This window comes from Sander lucioperca, chromosome 16 (genome assembly GCF_008315115.2).
Source record: "Sander lucioperca isolate FBNREF2018 chromosome 16, SLUC_FBN_1.2, whole genome shotgun sequence".
In the NCBI taxonomy this organism is placed as follows: domain Eukaryota; kingdom Metazoa; phylum Chordata; class Actinopteri; order Perciformes; family Percidae; genus Sander; species Sander lucioperca.
The window spans coordinates 19,901,850-19,926,351 of record NC_050188.1 but is presented as its reverse complement, the minus strand read 5'-3'; the positions used below and the strand labels follow the sequence as shown (position 1 = coordinate 19,926,351).

Below are 24,502 nucleotides of genomic sequence, written 5' to 3'. Positions count from 1 at the left end.
GCAAGTCTGAGCTAATGTCTCCTGCAGTTTAGCAATCTGTGATGCAGAAGAGCAGCAAACTGTAGCAGCTTGCAGTGTTTCTATTACAGAAATAGACTGCAGTCAAGCTTGCCGTCCGTCACTCGTATCTCCATGGTCAAACCAGCTGCCGCTAAAATTAGAGACAGACACCGGCAGAGCAGAGCGAAGTCTCGGTGACCAGAGCAGACGTAGTCACGTCTCTTGCGAAACAATGTCTGATAATTTTAATGAAATGAGCTGGTTTGACCACCTGACCAGAACACAGGACCTTCTTCCTGTATTTACTTTCTTGCTCCGCCCCCAGACATATCCGACCAATAAGAGGGCTGGACGTTCTTGCCTGATTTGTAATGACGCATTTTGGTACGCTTGGATTTTTCCAGGTGTGAAACCAAACCAAACTGACCGAAGGCAAATCGCTCCAAGTTTACTAACTCACCAACTGATTCGGACCAAAGCAAACAAACTACAGGTGTGAAAACGCCCTGAGTGCACGCATTTTGGTTAATAATATTATTCATTTGATTAGAATTGTTAGTGATTTATAGCTGTCTTTGGTTTCTCCACATACTGCTGCTACTGAGCCATCTGCCAAAGGGAGAGATGGAATTTGAAACTGCCTTTTATACTCCACCACAGGAAGTGGAAGGAACCAACTCTTGGCAGTGGGCAGGGGTACTTTGAACTACAAAATACTTAACAACACAGCACCATGTGGATAATTTGTTTGGGTTAGATTAATATTGGGTTTTGGTAGTGTTTGTTTCTTTAGTAATTTCTTATGGTTGGTTGATGGGTTTAATTTGGGTCTTGGTAATTGTAGTAAGTTAAATTTTCTTCCCTTTGTGTTTGGGGTAGGCTAGCCTTGGTGTATATATATCGCTCTCTCCAGTCTCTCTGGAGGTTGGGTTGTGTTATGTTAAGAGGTACCTGGTAGTATTGTTATGTTGACCTCAGTTTTGTTAAAGACCCACTTTTAAGTATTTTTGTTTGAAACTTTAATGGATATAGCTGGTGAAAATAAAGCCTAAACTTTTCTGAACAACAACCGTGTGTCCTTGCCCATACTGCTTGGTCCCTGACCGCCATTCTATACTATGACTTTTTTTAATAACTTTTTTCGACATACTATTCTATGCCTTTTTAATCAATTTTTCAACATACTATACAATGACTTTTGTAGCCCTTTCTCCGACATGTTATACGATTATTTATCACATTTTTCGACATATTATATGGCTCTTTTACCATTTTTTTTCGACATATTATACTATGACTTTTTTCAACATACTATATACTATGACTTTTTTTTGACATACTATACTATGACTTTTTTTCGACATACTATGTTATGACTTTTTTATCACTTTTTTCGACATATTATACTATGACTTTTTTAATCACTTTTTTCGACATACTATAATATGACTTTTTTATCACTGTTTTCGACATACTATAATATGACTTTTTCGACATACTATACTATGGCTTTTTTATTACTTTTTTGACATACTATACTATGACTTTTTTAATCACTTTTTTCGACATACTATACTATGGCTTTTTTGTCACTGTTTTTGACAAACTATAATATGACTTTTTTAATCACTTTTTTCAATATACTATACTATGACTTTTTTATCACTTTTTTCGACATATACTATGACTTTTTTAATCACTTTTTTCGACATACTATACTATGACTTTTTTATCACTGTTTTCGACATACTATTCTATGGCTTTTTAATCACTTTTTCAACATACTGTACAATGACTTTTGTAGCCCTTTCACCGACATGTTATACGATTATTTATCACATTTTTCGACATATTATATGGCTCTTTGACCACTTTTTTTCGACATATTATACTATGACTTTTTTCAACATACTATATACTATGACTTTTTTTTCACTTTTTTTCGACATACTATGCTATGACTTTTTTATCACTTTTTTTGACATACTATACTATGACTTTTTTATAAATTTTTTTCAAGATACTATACTATGACATTTTTATCACTTTTTTGACATACTGTACAATGGCTTATTTATCGTTTTTTTTCAATATACTATACCATGACTTTTGTATTCCTTTTTTTGGCATACTATACTATGGCTTTTTATCACTTTTTTACGACATACTATACTATGACTTTTTCATCATTTTCTTTTGCTTTACTATACTATGGCTTTTTTGCAACATACTGTACTATGACTTTTTTATCACTTTTCCTGATATGCTAATATTGTGGCTTAGGGGTTGCATTGTTGTCCCAGAAGGTTGGTGGGTCAAGTCCACTGTCCTGCTGCCACATGTCAAATTGTTCTTTACTATTTCTAAACTGCTTTTTTTTTTTTTAACATACTATGCTTTTTATTACTTTTTTCGACATACTATACTATGACTTTTTTATACATTTTTTTCAATATACTATACTATGACATTTTTATCACTTTTTTGACATACTATACAATGGCTTATTTATCACTTTTTTTCAATATACTATACTATGACTTTTTATCACTTTTTTCGACATATTATACTATGACTTTTTTATCACTGTTTTCGAAATACTATAATATGACTTTTTCAACATACTATACTATGGCTTTTTTATTACTTTTTTCGACATACTATACTATGACTTTTTCATAATTTTTATTCGACATACTATACTATGACATTTTTATCACTTTTTTGACATACTATACAATGGCTTATTTATCACTTTTTTTCAACATACTATACTATGACTTTTTTATCACTTTTTTCGACCTATTATACTATGACTTTTTTAATCACTTTTTTCGACATAATATACTATGGCTTTTTTATTACTTTTTCGACATACTATACTATGGCTTTTTTTTATCACTTTTTTCCGACATACTATGCTATGACTTTTTTATCACTTTTTTCGACATACTATACTATGACTTTTTTATAATTTTTTTTCAAGATACTATACTATGACATTTTTATCACTTTTTTGACATACTATACAATGGCTTATTTATCACTTTTTTTCAATATACTATACTATGACTTTTGTATTCCTTTTTTTTGGCATACTATACTATGGCTTTTTCATCATTTTCTTTTGCTTTACTATACTATGGCTTTTTTGCGACATACTATACTATGACATTTTTATCACTTTTTTGACATACTATACAATGGCTTATTTATCACTTTTTTTCAACATACTATATACTATGACTTTTTTTTCACTTTTTTTCGACATACTATGCTATGACTTTTTTATCACTTTTTTCGACATACTATACTATGACTTTTTTATAAATTTTTTTCAAGATACTATACTATGACATTTTTATCACTTTTTTGACATACTATACAATGGCTTATTTATCGTTTTTTTTCAATATACTATACCATGACTTTTATATTCCTTTTTTTGGCATACTATACTATGGCTTTTTATCACTTTTTTACGACATACTATACTATGACTTTTTCATCATTTTCTTTTGCTTTACTATACTATGGCTTTTTTGCAACATACTGTACTATGACTTTTTTATAATTTTTTTTCAATATACTATACTATGACATTTTTATCACTTTTTTGACATACTATACAATGGCTTATTTATCACTTTTTTTCAATATACCATACTATGGCTTTTTTATCACTTTCTTTCGATATACTATACTATGGCTTTTTTATTACTTTTTTCGACATACTATACTATGACTTTTTCATAATTTTCTTTTGCTTTACTATACTATGGCTTTTTTATCACTTTTTTATGACATACTATACTATGACTTTTTTTTATCATTTTCTTTTGCTTTACTATACTATGGCTTTTTTGCGACATACTGTACTATGACTTTTCTATAACTTTTCTGATATGCTGTTATTGTGGCTTAGTGGTTGAATTGTTGTCCCATAACCACAAGGTTGCTGGATCAATACCACCCACCTCCAGCAACATGTTACATTGTTCTTTACTATTTCTAAACTGCCTTTTTTTTTTAACATACTATGCTATGGCTTTTTATTACTTTTTTGGACATACTATACTATGATTTCTTATCACTTTTTTGACATACTATACTAAGCCTTTTTATCATTTTTTTCAATATACTATACTATGGCTTTTTTATCACTTTCTTTCGATATACTATACTATGACTTTTTTTAATCACTTTTTTCAACATACTATACTATGACTTTTTTGAATCATTTTTTCTGATATGCTATTATTGTGGCTTAGTGGTTGAATTGTTGTCCCATAACCACAAGGTTGGTGGATCAATGCCACCAGCAACATGTTACATTGTTGTTTATTACTTCTAAACTGCCTTTTTTAACATACTATGCTATGGCTTTTTATTACTTTTTTGGACATACTATGCTATGATTTTTTTATCACTTTTTTGACATACTATACTAAGCCTTTTTTATCACTTTTTTTCAATATACTATACTATGGCTTTTTTATCACTTTCTTTCGATATACTATACTATGGCTTTTTTTCGACATACTATACCATGACATTTTTATCACTTTTTTTCGACATAGTATACTATCACTTTTTTATCACTTTTTTTCAATATACTATACTATGACTTTTTTATCACTTTCTTTCGATATAGTATACTATGACTTTTTTATCACTGTTTTCGACATACTATAATATGACTTTTTCAACGTACTATACTATGGCTTTTTTATTACTTTTTTCGACATACTATACTATGACTTTTTCATAATTTTTATTCGACATACTATACTATGACATTTTTATCACTTTTTTGACATACTACACAATGGCTTATTTATCACTTTTTTTCAATATACTATACTATGACTTTTTTATCACTTTTTTCGACCTATTATACTATGACTTTTTTAATCACTTTTTTCGACATAATATACTATGAGTTTTTTATCACTGTTGTCGACATACTATAATATAACTTTTTCGACACACTATACTATGGCTTTTTTATTACTTTTTTCGACATACTATACTATGACTTTTTTTATCACTTTTTTTCGACATACAGTACTATGACTTTTTTATCATTTTTTTTCAATATACTATACTATGACTTTTTTTATCACTTTCTTTCGATATACTATGGCTTTTTTTCGACATACTATACCATGACATTTTTATCACTTTTTTTCAATATACTATACTATGACTTTTATCACTTTTTTCAACATATTATACTATGACTTTTTTATCACTTTTTTCAACATACTATACTATGACTTTTTTATCATTTTTCTTTGACATACTATACTATGACTATTTTATCACTTTCTTTAGATATACTATACTATGGCTTTTTTTCGACATACTATACCATGACATTTTTATCACTTTTTTGACATACTATACAATGGCTTTTTTGATCACTTTTTTTCGACATAGTATACTATACTACTATACAAGGTTGGTGGCTCAATGCCATTCTCATCTAGTAACATGTCAAATTGTCCTTTACTTTTTCTAAACTGCTTTTTTTAACACACTATGCTATGGCTTTTAATTACTTTTTTGGACATACTATACTATGACTTTTTTATCACTTTTATTCAATATACTATACTATGACTTTTTTATCACTTTTTTTCAATATACTATACTATGACTTTTTTTATCATTTTTCTTCTTCATACTATACAATGACTTTTTTATCACTTTTTCTGATATACTATTATTGTGGCTTAGAGGTTGAATTGTTGTCCCATGACCACCTATCACCTCTACCTACCACTTGAAACACTCTACACAACTTTTTTTTCTGTCCCTGCTGTATGTTTCTCTACAGCTAAGAAAGCCTTTAGGTTTAAAGCCCCCTCAGATTGGAATAATCTACCTGTAAATATTCGGTCCATTCTATCTCTCCACTCCTTTAAAAATGCCCTGTTTTCCTATTACAGTACAAACTGTACCTGTCCTTAATCTTCTACAACACCATAACACCTCTTCTAATATTATGAGTAGTATCCAGTTTCATTCTTGCTTTGTCACAAACTTGATTATGACTGACTGATTATGTTTTTTGTTTGTTTTTTGTTTGTCTGTTTCTGTTTTGTTAACTGTTGTGTCTAATTATGATTGTACTGTATATTCAATTATTGTTAAGGACCCCCTCAAAAACGAGATGGTGCATCTCAAGGAGTTACTCCTAATAAAGACATTTTCAATTAATCTCTTGTTTATGATTTTGTATGGCAAACTTTACTATGACATATTTTATGATTTTTTTTTATGAAATACTATACTATGACTTTTTATGACACTTGTATGGCATACTATACTATGACTTATTTTATGATTTGTTTGATGACATACCAGACTATGACTTTTTATGATTATTTTATGACATAATATACTATGACTTTTTATGATCTTTTATGAAATACTATACTATGACTTATTTTATGACTGTTCTGACATTCTATGCTATGACTTATTTAATGATTTTTTATGACATACTATACCATGACTTTTTATGACGTATAATACTATGACTTTTATGGCATACTATACTATCACTTATTCATAATTCTTTCATGACATACTATGCTATCACGTATTTATCATTTTTTATGGCATACCATTACTATATTACTACTATATTATGACTTATTTTATGGCATAATATACTATGACTTAGTTTATGATGTTTAATGACATGCTAGACTCTGACTTTTTATGACATACTATACTATGACTTATTTTATGAAATACTCTACTATGACTTTATGACATGACTTTTTCATGACATACTACTATGACTTAATTCATTATTTATTTGATGGCATACTATACTATGACTCATTTTGTGACATTTTAATGCCATCCAGTGGCTGTAAACTGAAAATAGGAAATGAAAATAATTCACATTCAGTGTCCAATCAAGTAACACAAGCAAAATTTAGACAAAGATTTAATCTTTAATTCTAACAAATACATAATTTACCCTCTGGCATAATACATATATACAATAATTACATTTTAATTATATAAATGTCTCACTCAGAATGAAGTCAGTAGGAAACATTTAAACAATCATTATTTTACATTGTCTTTAAAGCTCTGGAACGGTTGGTGTAAACTCCATTGATTGTTAAATTATTAATGCATTACAGCTTTTATTAACTTACATCAAAAACAACGTATTATGTGTGTCAAACTAGCATTTTTGATCAAGCTAAAGTCACACGTTGGCCAGGTTTAAATGTGACTGAATGAAGAGATTTCCCGTCTCCTGCACCGCCATAGGCTTCATACCTACAAAAAAAAAAAGATTTATTAAAATTTTCCGACACGTATAATGTTTTAAAACAGTTTACAGTTACTATAAAATACAAAAGATTTGATAGATTTTTTTTTTTTTTTTTTCTCCCCTCAACTTTAACAAGATATTTATTCCTTCACTTGACACATGAGAGATGAGTCAGTAGCTATATATAGTTGACTGGGCAAATTCTCTGCTCCAGCTCAGCTATAATTCCAGTGAATTCACAAAAAACACAACAAAGTAATTCAACTTAATAAAAAATGCTGAATACTATGAGAGGGATTTTAATAATGATTCATATTCCTCTATTGCTGCTACTTGGCAACAGCTTTTTCAGCTCATTTCCTCCTGTAGGTGAGACCCCAAATGGCTCATTACATGCTTAATAAATTTCATAGCCAATTAAACCATTAAAAGCTCACTTTTTTCCAAAATAAATGGACAGCTGTGAAATGATTTCTTTACTTTGTGTAGAGCAAACCTTTGTTACAGTGGTTTACACACACACACACACACAAAATTATATATATATATATATATATATATATATATATATATATATATATATATATATATATATATATATATATATATATATATAATATTAGCGTAATTTGTATTGCTGTGACTGTTGCAATGCAGTCCAATCTGGTGTCCTCATACTCACAGTTTTGTGTATCTGTTCCAGTCAGCTTTGCTGAGGGACGGTCTGGTCACAGCCAGGGCGGAGTTCACATGAGCCTGACATAGCAGCAGGCCTGGCTGGCTGGAGGCTGAATGCACCCGGACACCGTCCTCCTACACACAAAGTACAAGAGTAATCATGCACTCAGTAGTTAACATAAGCAATCTAACAATACTAGTTGATACAATAAGCACGAGTAGACTAGTACAGGATAAACTAGTTTTAAATCAATAGAAAAGTATTACAGAAAGTAACAACAGTTGCGATTCTATTGCTTTCTGTATGTCTCTGTTCAATAATGCAATAAGAATACAACAGCATTTAGATATTTTCTAGTCCATTTTTGTCACTTACGTTGACTCTCCTGTAGTTATTCTTGATGTTGTTAATGTCTTGTTGTAGGCGCTCCAGGTGCTCCGGGCCGAGCTCTTGGTAACCGCTCTGAAGGGAGGACATGTAGGCAGGGGGGAGTGAGCCGGCAGGTTCCCGACCTGTTGCCCTTGTTAAGTCATGGGTCATGGAGTCCGGTCCAGAGACGCATTGGGAGTTCTGCCAAGGGAGGCAGAAGAAAGAAAATGGACAGACACAAAAATCATAAGAGAAATGCCTGAAAAGCACCACTACATTTAGCATAACATAATTACAAAGGTCTGTGTTGATGTGTAGGCATACTGTACTGCAAGTCTGGACAGAGTTTTGTAAATTCACTACTTTGACCAGATGTGTTAAATAGTTTAGATTGCAACATCACACCATACAAGTTTCTACAAAGTTCCCAGTGTCAATATAATAACATTTTCATTGGGATTGCTGTAGTTGTATGTTAATATTTTAAATACTATATTTAGAAGTGTCAATTAGATCAAGATTTGCCCACAACAATTTGCTGCAAATTGAATCAGAAATTACTTATGAACTCCAATCTGTAGCAGGTCTACCATATTGGTTGTGCCTGCGTGGAGAGCTGTAAAGCCTCTTAAAGGGACAGTTCAACAAATTAGCTTTCTTCCCAGGAGTCATAGAGAAGATCAACTTGAATTTTATCTCAGAGCTGTAGTACAGAGCTGGAGTCAAGGTGTTATTAGCCTAGTTTAACATAAAGACAGCAAGCCTGTCTCTTTCCAAAGTTCAAAAATACACCTACTGTAGTGACAACTGTAAAACTGACATGTTATATATTGTTTATTTAATTTGTACAAAAACAGAAATGTAAAACCAACAAGTTATGGTTTTAGAGGGAGGTATGTGCTGTAACTATTTTTTGTATGGATTAAACAAACAAAATAAAGCATTTTAATCAGTGATTTTGAGACCTGTTGAAAGGCATTTCTTTCACATTGGAAAGAGGCAGGCCAGCTGTTTCCCCCTGCCTCCAGTCTTTATGCTATGCTAGGCTAACCACGTCCTGATTGCAGCTCAATAGTTAATGCACAGACACGATACTAATATAACTTTTCATCTCACTCTTGGATGAAAATAATAAATAAGTGTATTTCCCAACATTTTTTAACTATTTCTTTACATAAGTTGTAAAGTTGCCAAAGGTCATGGCATCTCATCTTGCTCTGGGAAAATGTATTCTATGAAATGTGTGATCATATTATTGACTTGTAGTTCCATAAATACATGATTTACAATGTATGTACTGTGTTGTTGTTGACTAATGTGTTGGTTAACATAAACTGGAATAAAATAATAGAAAAAGACTTTTTGCCAGCACTGCTCACCAGTCCTGAAATCGGTGAATTCCCCAACTCTGACTCATAGGAGCTTCCAAAGTAGAGTCTCCAAACATTTCCACGATGGTGTTCGTCTTCTGCTTGAAGCTCACTGGGCTCCAGGAGAACCATGGACTGGTCCAGCCCCACGCCTGGGTCCCCCTCCCCCACAGAATCATCTGAGCCACTGCTGTTGTTTGGGAAGATCATGGAGGACAGGCTCATGTCGCTGTCTGAGCCAGAGATCAGCTCCTGATTATCACCCAGAAACAGAGGGCCAAAGTTTAGATACGAAAGTACACAAAGCTTTGTAGTGCTCAAAAAATACATGGACAAGCAAAGTGGCTTCACTGTGTTATAGCAGCTTAAGGTTTAGGCTCATTCTGCAATCATTTTTCTTGTCAACATGGTTGGGAATCATTTGAATTATGTTGTAAACTGATGATGAAATAACATGTAGAGCAGCTTACACATGCTAAGATGCATACAAAACCCCTCATTTAATTAGCCCTGAGGTAAAAAAAAAAAAAAAACTGAGTTGGCCAACAGTTCCCTGCCTTCCTGCTCTTTTAGCCCATGGCAACCCTATCGCAACAAAATGAGCAGTTCAGGGCACCTGGGTGGCAAACCTCATATATAGAGGTATACTCCTCGATGCAGCGGCTGCAGGATCTTTGGCCCTTTGCTGCATGTCATTCCCCCTCTCTCTCCCCTTTCATGTCTTCAGCTGTCCTATATAAATAAAGTCCTAAAATGCCCCCCAAAAAATCTTTAAAATGAGCTCTTCAGTGACGTGTACTCGTAGATATGATAGACTTACGTGTGGTGTGCTGGAGGCCATGCTGTTGTGGACGGCCTCTAGCTGGGCGTTGTAGAGCAGGGCCTTCAGGTCTGCCCCGGTGAACTGCTCCGTTGCTGCTGCCAGCTGGTCGAGATCCACGTCAGCGGCCAGGGCAGCACCGGTGCTCAGAGCCTTCAGGATCTCCGTACGAGCCTCCTGGAAATGTAACAGTTGGATTTACTACCAAGGACATAGATTTCTGTACATAGACATATCAAAATTACATTATGAAGTGTAAGTGTGTAAGTGTTAAAAAAGTGACACTTAGAAGTAGTTGATTTTATGCAACACACCAGGTCAGGAGGGGGGCAATAGAGGGACTTATCCAGTCGTCCAGGTCTCAGCAGGGCTGGGTCAATCAGATCTGGACGACTGGTGGCTGCAAGCACATATACACCTACGAATGCAAACATAGAGGATTCTTATTTATTTACCTTAAAGGAATAGATTTGTAGTAGTCATTTTGGTAAATACCTGTACACGTTATTTTTCTTGCCGAGAGTTTGATGAGAGAACAGATACCACTTTCATGTCTGCTCAATAAATGGTTAGCTTAGCTTAGCACAAAGACTGGAAACAGGGGAAACTACTTGGCTGGCTCTGTCCAAAAGCAACAGAATCTGCCTACCAACACCTCCAAAGATCACTAATTACCTGTGGACAGAGTTGAGTGGTATTGATCTTCTCATCTAACTCTCTGGAAGAAAGTGAATAAGCGCATTTCCCAAAATGTCAGGATTGCCACACTGATTAGTAAAACATGTCAATAGAATCTGTGCACGTAGCTATTTAAAATGTATTGTCAATATACAAAACTCATAATATGTAGTATACTCCTATATGACCTACCCTGCAGTCCCTCCACCCCATCCAGCTGGGTGAGGAGCTGGTTGACCACACGGTCGGTTACACCTGTACTGTCGTGGCCCCTCCTGGGGGCCAGTGAGTCAAACTCATCGAAGAACAGAATGCATGGCTTGGCAGCTTGTGCCCTAGAGCAACCAGAAAAATATCCATGAATAAGCGTTAGTGGAGCTTACAATTATTATAAATAATTGATGTTACTCATAACTAGCAACTATAAAGGTCTGCTGGAGTCATAAAAAAGTGAGAGCGTGTAAATGTTGACTAACCTCTGGAAGACATTACGGACTCCCTGCTCACTAGCTCCAATGTACTTACTCAGAAGTTCAGGTCCCTAGAGAGAGGTGAATATCCTGCGTCACTGAAGATGCAGGTTGCTCTGATTAAGAAAGACTGTCAAAGCCAAAGCCCAGCCTACCTTGATGCTGATGAAGTTCATACCACTGTCTTTGGCCACGGCCCTGGCTAGCAGGGTCTTCCCTGTACCAGGAGCTCCATACAGCAATATTCCTGAGCGATGGCGAATAGGAAGATTGGAGAACAGGATGGGATACTGCAACGCAACAAAGACCCACAATCAATTATCAAGAATTTACTTGTTCTTGTATTTTCCACCTCTACAGTTACTGCTGTTGATCTGTGTTAAAAAAAGAAATAGGTCCTCACATACACCATGATTTAATTTAACTTAAAAAAATATGAAAAAGACAGCCACTGTTTGATGGCTATTTTTTCCTAAAAGTTATATCATTACTATATTATTAGGCCAATATAATTTAAATCAGGGGTTTACTTAATTTGGCCAATATGGTGCTGTGAAGAACAATAAACGGTGAATATGCAACATTTTCATCACTAACTTTCAGGCTGTACGAAGAGCACTTTCTTCTAAAGAAGGACAGTCCTAAGGGTTTTAAGACATTAAAGTGTTTCTGCCCTGAAGGCCTCAATTTCCAGGATCTGCTCCCGTGTCAGGTTTGGAACAAAAAAATAGCAGCAGAGAGATTGAAGACTATGAGGGCTGGCAGCTTAAAAAAATAAATGATAAAAACAGATTAAATCGAACCATTTAATCACCAGACAGCCATGTGTGTTTTCTAATAACTGTGTTATTGTGGGTTACACAAGAAGTGGAAATTTAAAAAAAAGCTAATCATAAAAATAACCTAACAACTTTCATCATTTATCACCTCTTTCTATCATATATCTTATGATGCTAAAATGATAATTGGTGATAAATGCATCGTAATCACATTCACTTTTATCATTTAATTTGATCACTTTTGTTCCTCCTATAATTGTACAGATTTCCATCTAACTGAAAACATCTGGTTGTCTAAAGGCGCTGACACACCAACCCGATTATCGGCCGTCGGACAGTCTGGCGAGGTTGGTGACCCGAGTCTGTTCCGTGTGTTCCGTGCTGTCGTCAGTCGGAGGAGCCGTCAGCGTTCATTTGGGCCGATTTGACTTGTTGAATCGGCCAGTGGGCAGTCGGACTCAACGACCAATTACCGGAAATGACGAGCGGGATGAGCGTGACGAACGCCTCTCAAAATCTTTTAAACTGACTAGGGATGTCCCGATAAGGTTTTTTTGCCCTCGAGTCCGAGTCCAAGTCATTTGATTTTGAGTATCTACCGATACCGAGTCCCGATCCGATACTTCTATAATAATTCAACTTTATAATACCTCCAGACCGCAGACATACTCGCACTTTCCGCTTCAAGCTGCTTCCGTGTTCTACTTTGCTGGCATTTAACCAATAGCGTCTCTGCAACAAAGTGATGTCATGCCGCATGCGTTGCTGTTTCTGTGTGGAGTCAAAAGGGTCTAACTCTGTGCCACCGCATATAGATGGACATCCCTAAAGCTGACCTTTGTCGATCTGAAATGAAGACCGATTCAGCAACTGCATGGCCTATTTCTCGCTTAAAATGTTTTCAGAAACGGTGAACTATTTTCATAAAATATGAGATCGTATTCCGAACGAGCCGCCATTATGGTCGGTTTTGAAATTCGGGAGCAGCCAGACCCACGTGACGCGTTTGTCCAATCAGCTGCTGGTTTTCATTTTTTGGACAACAATACAGATTAGCGCCGCCTGCTGTTATGGAGACGTATTACGTCTCCCACACACGCAGAGCGTACGCTCAAGTCTGCGTCGCTTCGGTGTGTTCAGTCAGTCTGACTGCCTTTTCTGCCGACGGTCAGTCATCAGGTTGGTGTGTCAGAGCCTTAAGTGTTTAGTCACACTGACACTGACCTTAGCAGGGAGGAGTATGGTGTCCATTAGCTGTTGTCGCACCTCCCTCAGCCCACCCACCCTCTCCAGCCCAACTCCACTTGGAGTGTGGAGGTCTATACCCCACAGCGAGGGAGGAGTGAATCCCTTGAGAGCCTGCACAAAGTCCCTCCATGACAGACACACACCTGAGAGACGCGGAGCACAAAGAAATAATGTGAAAGTGGCAAAATAAACTAAATAAACTAGCATTAGCTTGATTAGAGACACGGAGTGAAGAAATTAAAGAACACCTGGAAATCAACTTTATATTTACAAAATAAAATGAATTGTGAATTCTACAATTTTAGCGTAGTGTAACCAAAATCTTTGGTACCCTGGTCACTGTGTCCTCTTTGTACAGTGTTGGCATGGACAGCCCGCTCCAAAAGTAGTACAAGGTCTTGGGGCGTGTATCCCTCTGTCTCCTTTGCAACAGCTGCCAGGTCTAGAGTCTGTAAGGTCTCCTCAGATAGGGTTGTTTTTCGGAGTATCAGACGACACAGGATTTCTGCTCTTTGAGCCTACAAGCAATAGCAAACAAGGTAGCTGTTGGTTTTTATTTGTTACCTTTACCAGTTTGTGTGTGCATGTTTGTTTGTTTGTTTGTGTGTGCATGTTTGTTTGTTTGTGTGTGCATGTTTGTTTGTGTGTGTGTGTGTGTGTGTGTGTGTGTGTGTGTGTGTGTGTGTGTGTGTGTGTGTGTGTGTGTGTGTGTGTGTGTGTGTGTGTACCTGGTCGGGTGGCTGGATGTGTGCAAAGCCCTGGATAAAGTGGGACCCCTGCACCTCGGTCAGGGAGGGGTGGAGGGAATGCTCACTCTGGCTGGTGATGATCAGACACACCAGCCTGGAGTGAACCAGCACCTCATCCACCACGTCCTTCAGACCTGCAGCCACAAACAGACAAGACGAATCAGCATCAAGGTCGGTGATAATCATCAATCCTGCCTGTGAACATACATGACAACAGAAATTCCCCCACACACATACGAAGTAAAGAATCTATGGTTTACTTTGTGCAATGTGCTGTTGCAGCAGCGCCTCAGGTCCATGCTCATGCTCTGGTGAGGTTGGTGCCCCAGTCATATGGTCCAAATCATCAAGTAGTACAACTGAAGGCTGCCTCCACTCCGCCTGTTCAAAAATATCCTGTAGCATCTGTCTTACTGTTTCTGCCCTTTTGCCTGAAAATTAAGAAAAACACAATTTCTATGATAAATACATTCACCTAGACGTGAAGTCTAGTCTTTAATACAAACTATCTACGTGGAGTTTCTGTTAACCTTGTAGTTTTTTGCAGTCCACCAGCTCCACATGTGCATCCAGATCTTCTCTAGCTTTTCTACAGAGGGCTCGGGATAGAGTACTCTTTCCACTTCCCTGTGAGGATACATAACAGTACAGTATATGTTACATAGTGTACAAACCAATATTGTTAAGGATACAAATGCAGTGAAATACATGGTTACTTTGCTGTCTGACAAGTTTAGGCTGCCAAAACCAGTTTTTCAAAAATCATTGTCGATATTTTTATTTACTCTCTGTAAAGTGTAGAAATATCTGTGCTGTGAGCAGTATTATTACGATGGTTATGTAAAGCGATACCTTAGACCCAGTGATGAGTAGAGCTCCTCCTTGGAGTCCCCGTCCAGTGGCACCAAGCTCTCTTGAGAGGGGACTCCCCAGAAGGCTGTGGGAGATGAAGTCAAATCCAGTCTTACTCAGCTCATCGATCCCACTGGGGAAAGACAGAAAGTGAGAGGAGTGAGAGATGTAGAGAGAAATGAATGCTGAAAAGATCCTTGTTTAAACCACAAAAAGGCTCACAAATAACTACACGCTTACCCAAGAATACTGAGGGATGGAAGCTCTGGGTTGGGCGTTTCATCTGTAGATTTTACATCTGGCAATGTCACTGGCTCTCTGTCTACCTGTGGGTGACACATAGTGTGAGCTTTTTTTAAACCATGGCAGCATCACAGAGGCTTTGAGATATTCTGTTTAACAATCACCTGCATGAAATTATGCACAGAAAAACTGCATGCAGCCATCCAATATTATAAAATATTAATGGGCAATTACATGACACGCATGCTTGTACCTGTATGTTTTCCTTCTGGACAATAGCAGGTGTTAATGAAAACAGCTGGTCTGGAGGATCGCTCTCTGGTTCTGGTTTCAGTACAGTTAAAGCAAACTCTAACTTTGCTAGAAATAGGAAAAAAGTGGGAGAACAGTGATGTTTTATTGCAGCTGAAAGTACTTTTAATTTTAATGTGTGGGTTATGCGATTTGTATCTTCTTTTTGGTATTCAGTGGATTAGTAATTTCTATCATAGTGCCATCGCTGGATTTGTACAATAACTTGTAAAAGAGGAGTACAAATGAATCACCATCAGTTCCATGTAGGAGGATGGTGCCAGACCGTGCAGTCAGACAGGCTAAAGGTTCATGACTCTGAGTGTGTAGCCAACCAAGGAAAGCTGTCTGGATCGCCTCATCGTCCTCCTCGGGCTGAAGAAAAAATGTCACATGGGCATAAAGCAAAGAGGTAGATTAAATCTTATGCATCTTTGACAATTTATCAATTTGAGAAGTAATAGTGGAACAAATCAAATGGAAGAAAAAAAATCTCTAACACCACACTGTAACCACATATGGCTAATCCAGCACTCACCAGTGGCATTAGGGGTTGTAGGCGAATAGAGGAGGCTACTTTGATAGTTGATTTGACTGGCTTAATTCTAACTGTTGAATGTGAGATGATATTCAACCTTATGGCCAGGGGCTGTGGGATCTGAAAATCACAATTTTTATAAGAGATATGACCGCATATGAAAAAAAGAGTCATAGTTAATCTTAGAGAAGAGTGGATAAATTAACAGCATACTCACCAATACTCTTCCACTATGGATCTCTCCCTTGCTGTGACTTTTTTCCTTGTGTGCTAGCATCTCAGTACCATGGCACACAACCCTGACCACCACGGCTTCCTCTTCTTTCATCTCCTCTCCTCCAGCAATTTTATTAACTCCTGTGTTCTTCTTTTTCTCCATGGCCTGTTTGGCTCTGTCCCTCGATTCTTTAGGGGAGAGAACTTTGGAGAGCAGGCCATAAGTCACTGGCGACTGACTTCCAGTTGGCCCAGCATTCAACCCGTTGCTCCAAGGAAATATATGAATAACAGCAGTTGCGACATGGCATATAGTGCAAAGAGAGTCTGGAGGCGCACCGCACACTCTGTAGATAGAGTCAGTGAGGACAGGGACGTCGGGTACAGGTGGCAGCTCTTTAACTGGGTCATAAGTACCCTTTATCATATAGCGTAGCAGGCTCTTCAGGTCAGCTATGCCACCCCACTGGTGGCTTTGAGGAACAGGGGTGGTACTTTCTAATGACGGTCCTGAGGGGGAGGAAAGATCCATATTTTGCTGTCTGTGAAAATGCTGCTTCTCGCTGTTTCTCACTGGAGAACCATCGAGGTTGCCAATTCCAGCGCGGCTCTTAGGAGAGACAACTAGTTCTGTGAACTGCTCCAAGCGACCATAGGGCACAGATGGCGAAAGAGAGGCTGCACAGAGTTAAAAACAGATCATACTGTGTTCATGAATACTGTATATGACCAAACATAAAATTTAAACAAAAGGAGCAGAACAAATGTTTTAGTAAGTACGCTCAACTAGTTGAAACCACAGCACCACACAACTTCTTAGGATTATTACATAATGGAACAAAAAACGTTTGCTCTTCTGAAATATGTCTTTCCGAGCACTGATACAAACCATACAGTCATAGTGCAAGTTCGGTATCCTTTTCGGCATGAATTTCTCGGTTTGGAAGAAGACGAGGCAGATTTACAGACTATTTGCTACCAACAAAAGATAACAATTATTGGATTAACTCTGACCTATTTGAATGTAGATGGCTGTGTGGCTGTCCACCCACACAGGAAACACAGCATTTTGGAAAACAACTCTGATCTGATCCAACAGCTGCTGCTCCAGCGCTGCACTGTGGAGCTCCTGGGGGTGTCAGTCACAGAAAACAGATGATAAATAATTGTTTCATGTGAGTTTGGGTTACAAGTCCATCGCTGGTGTTTTTCTTCATAGTGGGAGGATTGTCAGAAAATAAACATTTATTTAAAATTTAAATAAAACTTAACTTAAAAACTTAAATTTAAACTAAACTTTAAATAAATTTACATTTATTTAAAGTTTATTTTTTCACCATGAAGACATTGGGTCAGTAATTTTACTAATTAATTATTCACCCACCAAGATTTCCCAGTCATCAGATGACAGAGGCTCCACAAACACTTGATGCAGTGATGAGACCTGGTGACATGGTCTCAGGAAGCCCTAAAGGAAACCACACAACCAGTCAGTCAATACAAACACCTAGTCAGCCTGGACAGTAGAGATTATGGACTATTTTGGTAAAAAAAAACAGAGCACAGAACAAATTGCTCATTGTCAAGTCAGACCTGCTCTCCATCTTTTAGGCCAAGCTTTTCTCCCAGTTGTCGACACAGCTCCACTTTATGGCTGTCTAGGCTGGAGGAGGTTCTGTTTAGAGTCCAGCTCAGGAACACTGGAGATCCATGGGACCAGGACAACTCCAAAGCCTGGTTCTGAACACAGCCACACAAAGTTTTTGCTGTTGTACTTTTTGATTGCCATGGCACTTTATCTATTAAACGTCTGTATCATAACCTTTTTTTTCCTTTTCTGCTTATTTATAGTTAACTCAAGTTTGATAAAGATATCAAACTGGAGGAGAAGAGGGTAGAGCCAGTAATTCACCACACCAACTGTCAAAACCGAAAAGGAGGGAGGCTTGTGCATGTCATGCAAACTATCTCATGTGCGATCCTTCACATTATATCACACAAGATCATCTGAAAGATAGTGTTCTTTGTAAATTGTTAAAGATGCTAATAGACCAACAAGAGTGAACAGGATACAAGAACAAGCAGTGATTTATAAGAATGCTCTGGCATTTACCCAGCTTCAAATCTCATCTCAAATGTTTCATCTCAAATGTTTTGTCACCACCAAGTGAGACTGCAAGGGAACTTCTTCTAATAATGAATAATAGTAAAAAAAAAAAAAAAAAGTAATTAGTGGCCAAACCACTGGCATCTCTGCTTACTAGGGCTGGTTACCGAACTTTTATAGGCAGTTTTAGGCACGGCCGAATTACCTCCATAGTATTGAGTATCGAAAAATGCCTTGTCATTCAATACCAAATGTCAATAAGGAGTAAATCTGATCAGCGTCAGTGAACCAAATGAGCCTAGCCTTGAGTAATATTGTAATGTGGACTTTGACAGCAGCATTGTTCTGTATAAAGCAATAAAGGAAACGAACAAAACACGTTCACAGGTGGAATAAACGCCGTTTTCACAAACAGGCCAATATGTTTTACTTGAACGTTGTTTAACAAAACTAAACTTCAACTTATGATAGCTGACAATGACAAATGGATAACGTTAGCTAGCTATAAGCTTATAAGCTAACGTACCTCGTTCAGGGAAAGATGCGATATCAACTTCTGGGAGAGCTGAAGAAAGCAGTTTTTTGTGTTGTTAAAAACAACAGTTATGGGTTGAATGCCCTGATTACTAAACATAATTTTCACATAGCCTGACTAGCTCTGCAAATGTAAGGCACGTTACTCTGCTACCGATAAATGTGCAACTAACTCATTGCCGATCGATGTGCTCTGCCTCGGAGTGTGCCTAGATAGACCAAAGCAGCTGATATCGAGCTCAATCACGTTTCAAAATAAGATATTACACATGGACACGCAATCGATGCATGCGTCTTCAAAAGAGCATGCGCTCTTATTTTGAAGTGTGTCAAACGGAAAGTTTATCTCCAGAAACATGGCGGCACTTGGCAACAACAGTTTAGGCTGTTGGGGCGTTCCAGATGTTTATAAACACCACGAACAGCGGAAAATATGCATTTCTCGCCCTAAATATAGAGAGGGAAGGAAAGAGAAAGCTGTTAAGGTAAGATAAAGCTAAATATAATTAAGAAAAAACGCAATATATCTTAAGCTATGAGACACTGCGACTCCTAGCTAGTTAGCTAGAGGGTACACTTCACTAATATCGTTAGACAGTACAAATAATGTAGCTAGTGTGGCTATTATGCTATATTACATTGTAGTATATTGTAGTGTCATCATATTTGTCTTGTGCATCATTAGGTGTACACCATCAATTTAGAGTCTCGTTACCTGATGGTCCAAGGGGTCCCAGCCATTGGACTGATGACCGAGCTGATCCAACTGTGTGCCCTGTACGGAGCTGTGGAGGAGTACAGGCCCCTGGACGAGTACCCTGCTGAGGAGTTCACGGAAGTCTACCTTGTCAAGTTCCAGAAACTCACCAGCGCCAGGTACAGGATGTCACATACCTTGTTCATTATATCGAATTCCCCCGCTGTGGATCATAAAGGTGTATTTTACACTGCACTGGCAAAGTTGAATAGACTTGCTAAATAATTTTGCTTTAAACTTTTTGTTTCAGAGCAGCTAAACGACGCATGGATGAGAAGAGTTTTTACGGTGGTGTGCTGCATGTGTGCTACGTCCCAGAATATGAGACTGTGGAAGACACCAGGCTGAAGCTGCAGGACAGGAGGAGATATATAATCAGGGCTGTTCAGAATAAAGGTACACTTTAACATCAAATACAGACTTACTTTTAGAGAAAACGCGCATCAACGTGTATGTTCTTGTCCTTTCAATGCACCTTTATTTGAAATAACTTTTATTGCACTCAGGTTTTTCATGTACTGTAGAGGTTTTATTTTATCTTTATAGTTGGAATGGCAAATAAACATGAGGTTGAACTATTTGTTGATGATACTAATCCTCCCCTACCCCTCTGTCTAATATTCTTATAAAGCAAGAGAAAGGGAACAGAAGGAGGCTGTAAACGAGGAGCCCACTTCATCAGATACAGCCACCACATCAGAGACGGTCATCGCCAGACATAATAAAGCCTCTGACAATAATAACACAGTGAAGACTTCAAACATTAGCCATTGTTCAGGCTTTCCTCTATTGCCATTACCTCCCCAGGAATATCATTACTACAGGCATAGAAATCAACATGGAACTATACCAACAGAGGACAAAATGGGGACATTACATAATGCCATCATTGACACAAAACAGCAGCAAGCACAAGTGCACAAGAGTTCAAGCTCCAGCCAAATCTCTTCAGACAGAGACATAGGCACAGAACATAGACTGATCTCAAATCAGTCTTCTGCAGCAGTCAGATTGGTCCCAAGGACCACACACTTGGAGAACAGGAAACGCAAGATGGAGGACGCTGCAGAGCACTCACTGACTGATGTTACTAGAAACAATGAGCCACTTATTGGGCCAAAGCTACCAGAACCTCCTAAACTGGACATGGAGGATGTGTCACTGAACACAACTGTAAGCCTGATCAGGAACACAATGAAACAGGTATCCTATAATCTGATCTTTGGATAGACATTCAGAATTAAACAATTATTCACTGTAGCTTTGATGCCTTTACTTGTGTCAGTAAATCCCGTTTTGTTATCGTTCTCAGGTGGAATTAGTTCCTGACCTTAAACCAGTGGAGAAAAAGATGAAACCACGTCGTCGGATTTGATCAAGTGAGCTGCTTTGATGCTGGAATTTATGCAGAGATTACTGCTACTACTGTACTTTGAAAATGACCAACCAAACAGTTTCTCTTGGCAGCTTGTTTTTATTTACACATTTTGCACCAAAATGCAAACAGCTGTTTAACATTTTTATTAAAGAAAAAACTATTTCTGGAAATGCATATGAATGTCATTTCTTCACTGGTACTGTTGTTCCTGAAATACACGTTGCTCAAATGCCTCAATACTCTGAAAACAGAGAGAAAATAGAGTGTAAGATTAGGAATTTCTGACTTAAAAAATTAAGTTATTACAGTTTTTCAACAGCATTCGAATTGTGATTACCGTGGTGTCAGGGAGGCAGGTTCCAAAAGCCTCGAGTAGTAGATTCTCCTCTTTCACTGACTTTTCAAAGTCAGTGAAAGATAGTTTGCCATCATGGTCATGGTCCTACAAAAATAAACGACAATGTGCTTGTAGCCAGTTGTGTCCATAAATTAGTGAGATACTGTATGTACAGATCCGGGACTGTTTTTACTTATTGCCCCCTGAAACACTAAAATTTGATGTTTGAGGAGGTGGTGCAAATGGAAATCAAGGAATAAAAATTTAAACCATTAGGGCCAGCAGCATCCATCCACTCACCATCTTCTTGAGTGTGATCTCCACCAGGTCTTTGATTCCTTCGTCAGGGTCCTCCTCTGTAGGCTGTCTGATGAGGCTGTTCTTCAGCATAGGAAACATCTCCTCTCTGGAGAGGGAGTTGTCGCCGTTCAAGTCATATACATCAAAGCAGTCTGAGCCATGCAAAGAGGATAAATTATTAGCTGGATTAAAGCTTGTAACTCCGATTTTTTTTTTTTATGTGTGAATATCGTAAATCTGAGCACTGAAAGTAAGGTTGAGAGCTTACATTTTATGTGTTCATCCAAGGTCCCTCGAAGGAAAACAGACAGTCCCTCAATCCATTCTTTCATACTGATGAAACAGTCATTGTCTTTGTCAAATGCCCTGAAGACTGGGAGACAGATAATTAGTAACATTCAGAACAAGGATACCAAACAATCACAATACTCTGCATCCAACTGCTGCTGGTTATCTAAATATGAATCTCTGTCATCCTGCACAGTACACATATATATATATATATATATATATATATATATATATATATATATATATATATATATATATATATATATATATAAACTAGCTAATATAGATCTGAAATAGACAGATTACCTCCATCCATGATCATGTCGTCAGTCATCTTAAAGATGTTGTGCAGTATGCTCCTGAACTGAATTCTGTCCAGGCCGGTAACTGCTTTTCCGGGGATAGTCTGCTCCCCCAGAAGCACGTTAAATTCTCGGATTAGGCACTCCACCTCTGTTTTATTGACTGGGATCATTGAAATAGTGACTGACATTTCACAGTCTATTATATAGCTAAGCTGTGTAATTTTGTGAAAAATGCGTGGTAGCTGTTAGCGTTAATTGAAAACAAGGAAACGTAGCTATATGCGGAAGGTGCATACTCTGTAAACACAACAGACTAGTTAGCATAAGATAACGTGTTAGGTAAGTTTGAACTGAATACTCACAGTGCTGCACTTGTTTTGAGATTGTTTCAGCGAGAGTTTGTATTAATTTTCTGTTCATAGCAGACATTTCTGACATTTGTAGAGGTGGAACACCGCACAGGCACAGCACGAGTCCTCCGTCAGGGACGATGTTGACATTCCGTCGCCATGGCAACCGTGGGGAATAGCATTGTTTGTTCAAATTCAACGGCGCTTAAATAAAGTAGACAAATTATTTTGTAACGTTACAGGTTACAAAGAGACAATATACCGAGCAGAACACTTTTTTAGGAGAAGTCTATATGTAGTAGGCCTAAATGCACAAAGACGAGAAAAATACCGCAATTTTACAATGAATATATGAAACACACGAGCTGATTTGTGTTTGGGTTTCTATTTAAATTGTGAAGTTGGCAGGTTCAGTTTTGCCAGAATATAGAATATAAACTAAATTTAGAATGGAAATAAAATTCACATTTCAATCAAGGTTAAGAGTTATTTACTAGATCTGACCTACATCTACAGTAAGTAGGCTGCTGAGCTTTGAGCTACAGGAACGTCTTTAATCCGTTTAACCTCTACATCATCAGATCAGATGAAGTGAAAAGACATACCAAAGTATTAACCACATGAAATGTAATAAATTTCAGGATTTTACATAAGATAGTTTGATGCTTAAAACCATTATGAATTAACAATAACTAATTTACAAAAAACGGATTAAGACGCCTCAAAGATTTTCTATTACATTTTATATGACCATTTTATACAGTAACGGCAGATTTGCCTATTGTCCCACAGAAACTGGAATTTCCATTACAGCAACATTCATTAAGTCATGTCAACGGTACCTCTTCTTTACACACTTTTCAGGCTTAAACTCATTTTACCTGTGTGTACAGCCATGTGTTTTGCCTTCAAATTATTTTGACTGAACACTGTGCATGTGTAGGGTTTCTCTCCTATATGGATTCTCATATGAAGGCCTACGTCCAAGTTGCCCACATGGCGGAATTCTTTTCCACAAATTCTGCAACGGTATGGCTTCTCCTCCATGTGAATCCTCATGTGCACAGTCACACACAAACTCTTTACCGCACACCTCACAGGTGAACAGTTTCTCAGAGTTACTGAACAATCTGGAAAAAGAGTCCAACATTCACTGCTTGACTGAGCGTTTCCCTCAATCTTTCTGTGGTTAGCTGAGTTGTTAGGTACAGGCTTTCTGTCTTCATTCCCTGTGTAATGAGTTTGTAACTCAGTCTTGTCTGAGTAAATGCAACTCTTCATGCAGGTGGGTGTACTTTTAAAGTGCTGGTAATGGACCTTTTTCAGAGCAGACATTTTTGACTTGTCATAGTAGGAAAAGCACAGCTGAAATTGATAATCTTAATGATGGCTCAATTCCATCAAGTGTCCCAGTAAGCTATTTCAGTGAGTCAGCACGCACAATACCAGGGCCTCTCCTATGTGGAATGCAGCCATAATTAATGGTTTTTAATACACCTGTGTTTTTCCTACTATGACATGTCAACATGTCTGCT

At 37.3% G+C, this 24,502-nt stretch overlaps 3 protein-coding genes across 3 annotated transcripts; 1 reads left to right on the top strand and 2 right to left on the bottom strand.

Moving 5' to 3' along the window:
* Nucleotides 1-6,959: 6,959 nt before the first annotated feature.
* On the bottom strand, nt 6,960-19,499 carry pex1 (peroxisomal biogenesis factor 1). The gene is made up of 24 exons (XM_031323200.2): nt 19,242-19,499; nt 18,202-18,348; nt 17,993-18,076; nt 17,623-17,737; nt 16,610-17,286; nt 16,393-16,512; nt 16,109-16,229; nt 15,817-15,923; nt 15,561-15,646; nt 15,321-15,453; nt 14,999-15,095; nt 14,729-14,899; nt 14,448-14,602; nt 14,051-14,237; nt 13,696-13,862; nt 11,848-11,982; nt 11,699-11,763; nt 11,415-11,557; nt 10,859-10,962; nt 10,545-10,721; nt 9,734-9,976; nt 8,361-8,555; nt 7,989-8,119; nt 6,960-7,311 (listed from the first exon to the last, which is right to left on the bottom strand). Exons 1-24 carry the CDS (start codon nt 19,347-19,349, stop codon nt 7,227-7,229), a joined length of 3,753 nt encoding a protein of 1,250 aa, XP_031179060.1. The 5' UTR covers nt 19,350-19,499; the 3' UTR covers nt 6,960-7,226.
* Nucleotides 19,500-19,574: 75 nt separating this feature from the next.
* On the top strand, nt 19,575-21,554 carry rbm48 (RNA binding motif protein 48). Its single transcript, XM_031323201.2, has 5 exons — nt 19,575-19,734; nt 19,935-20,125; nt 20,257-20,402; nt 20,638-21,209; nt 21,319-21,554. Exons 1-5 carry the CDS (start codon nt 19,606-19,608, stop codon nt 21,379-21,381), a joined length of 1,101 nt encoding a protein of 366 aa, XP_031179061.1. The 5' UTR covers nt 19,575-19,605; the 3' UTR covers nt 21,382-21,554.
* On the bottom strand, nt 21,468-23,180 carry efcab1 (EF-hand calcium binding domain 1). Its single transcript, XM_031323202.2, has 6 exons — nt 22,980-23,180; nt 22,619-22,777; nt 22,290-22,394; nt 22,022-22,173; nt 21,722-21,826; nt 21,468-21,625 (listed from the first exon to the last, which is right to left on the bottom strand). Exons 1-6 carry the CDS (start codon nt 23,053-23,055, stop codon nt 21,575-21,577), a joined length of 648 nt encoding a protein of 215 aa, XP_031179062.1. The 5' UTR covers nt 23,056-23,180; the 3' UTR covers nt 21,468-21,574.
* Nucleotides 23,181-24,502: the final 1,322 nt, after the last annotated feature.

Coding starts and splice junctions, on each gene's coding strand:
- pex1 (XM_031323200.2), bottom strand. CDS start 19,349: ATGTTTAGTAATCAGGGCATTCAACCCATAACTGTTGTTTTTAACAAC. Junction 15,454..15,560: donor CCATCCCTCAGTATTCTTGG/GTAAGCGTGTAG, acceptor GTCTTTCCCCAG/TGGGATCGATGAGCTGAGTA. Junction 14,603..14,728: donor GCAACAGCACATTGCACAAA/GTAAACCATAGA, acceptor TTGTGGCTGCAG/GTCTGAAGGACGTGGTGGAT.
- rbm48 (XM_031323201.2), top strand. CDS start 19,606: ATGGCGGCACTTGGCAACAACAGTTTAGGCTGTTGGGGCGTTCCAGAT. Junction 19,735..19,934: donor GGAAAGAGAAAGCTGTTAAG/GTAAGATAAAGC, acceptor GTGCATCATTAG/GTGTACACCATCAATTTAGA. Junction 21,210..21,318: donor TCAGGAACACAATGAAACAG/GTATCCTATAAT, acceptor TATCGTTCTCAG/GTGGAATTAGTTCCTGACCT.
- efcab1 (XM_031323202.2), bottom strand. CDS start 23,055: ATGTCAGAAATGTCTGCTATGAACAGAAAATTAATACAAACTCTCGCT. Junction 22,778..22,979: donor CTCAAAACAAGTGCAGCACT/GTGAGTATTCAG, acceptor CAATGATCCCAG/TCAATAAAACAGAGGTGGAG. Junction 21,626..21,721: donor CCTGCCTCCCTGACACCACG/GTAATCACAATT, acceptor CTCTGTTTTCAG/AGTATTGAGGCATTTGAGCA.